The following is a 1,098-nucleotide window of genomic DNA, read 5'->3' on the forward strand; positions in this document are numbered from 1 at the left end:
TCAGGTCACCCGTGGTGTGATCCTCGGTGTGTTCATTCTGCTGTTATGTGGCACCACAGTCCGCGCCCCTCTCTGAAGCTCCTGATACCTCTGCAGGATTTGGCTGTAATTTGGGGAGTTGCTCTGCAGGGTCAGTTTTAGGGGCTTGTTCTGGTGTTGGGGGGTCGAGAAGAAGCCAGATTCCTTTGGGCCGAGGACTGCGGGTTCCAAATCACTGATGGCACCTCCTCCGCCTAGTGATGGGTACCTGCTGAAGACATGAAATGGGGAAGAAGTGTTTAACAATTCAGATCAAGTAAAGAAAACCTCCTTCTAGATCACAGTTATATGAATGACATATAAACCCCGGGACTCCGCTAACCAGGGTACCGCGCCCAGGTCCTGTGTGGTAGGTCCTCAGGTCCTCTGCTCCCAGGTCCCCTGTGGTAGGTCCTCAGGTCTTCTGTGGTCGGTCCCCTGGTCATCTACTCCCAGGTCCTCTGTGGTAGGTCCCCAGGTCATATACTCCCAGGTCTTCTGTGGTAGGTCCCCAGGTCATCTACTTCCAGGTCCTCTGTGGTAGGTCCCCAGGTCCCCTGTGGTAGGTCCCCAGGTCATCTACTCCCAGGTCCCCTGTGGTAGGTCCCCAGGTCATCTGCTCCCAGGTCCCCTGTGGTAGGTCCTCAGGTCTTCTGTGGTCGGTCCCCTGGTCATCTACTCCCAGGTCCTCTGTGGTAGGTCCCCAGGTCATCTACTCCCAGGTCCCCTGTGGTAGGTCCCCAGGTCATCTACTCCCAGGTCCCCTGTGGTAGGTTCCCAGGTCCTCTGTGGTAGGTCCCCAGGTCATCTACTCCCAGGTCCCCTGTGGTAGGTCCTCAGGTCTTCTGTGGTAGGTCCCCAGGTCATCTACTCCCAGGTCCTCTGTGGTAGGTCCCCAGGTCATCTACTCCCAGGTCCCCTGTGGTAGGTCCCCAGGTCATCTACTCCCAGGTCCCCTGTGGTAGGTCCCCAGGTCATCTACTCCCAGGTCCCCTGTGGTAGGTCCCCAGGTCATCTACTCCCAGGTCCTCTGTGGTAGGTCCCCAGGTCATCTACTCCCAGGTCCCCTGTGGTAGGTCC

At 57.7% G+C, this 1,098-nt stretch overlaps 1 protein-coding gene across 1 annotated transcript in view; it reads right to left on the reverse strand.

The window, feature by feature from the left end:
* The window catches only part of LOC108804602 (uncharacterized protein ENSP00000372125), an 8,846-nt gene continuing 7,748 nt past the window's right edge, over positions 1–1,098 (reverse strand). Inside the window, exon 3 of the mRNA XM_018576427.1 lies at positions 1–247. Coding sequence (XP_018431929.1) covers positions 1–247 — 247 coding nt within the window. The remainder of the gene's footprint in view (positions 248–1,098) is intronic.

This window comes from Nanorana parkeri, unplaced genomic scaffold (assembly GCF_000935625.1).
Source record: "Nanorana parkeri isolate BGI_ZX_2015 unplaced genomic scaffold, ASM93562v1 scaffold67, whole genome shotgun sequence".
In the NCBI taxonomy this organism is placed as follows: Eukaryota; Metazoa; Chordata; class Amphibia; order Anura; family Dicroglossidae; genus Nanorana; species Nanorana parkeri.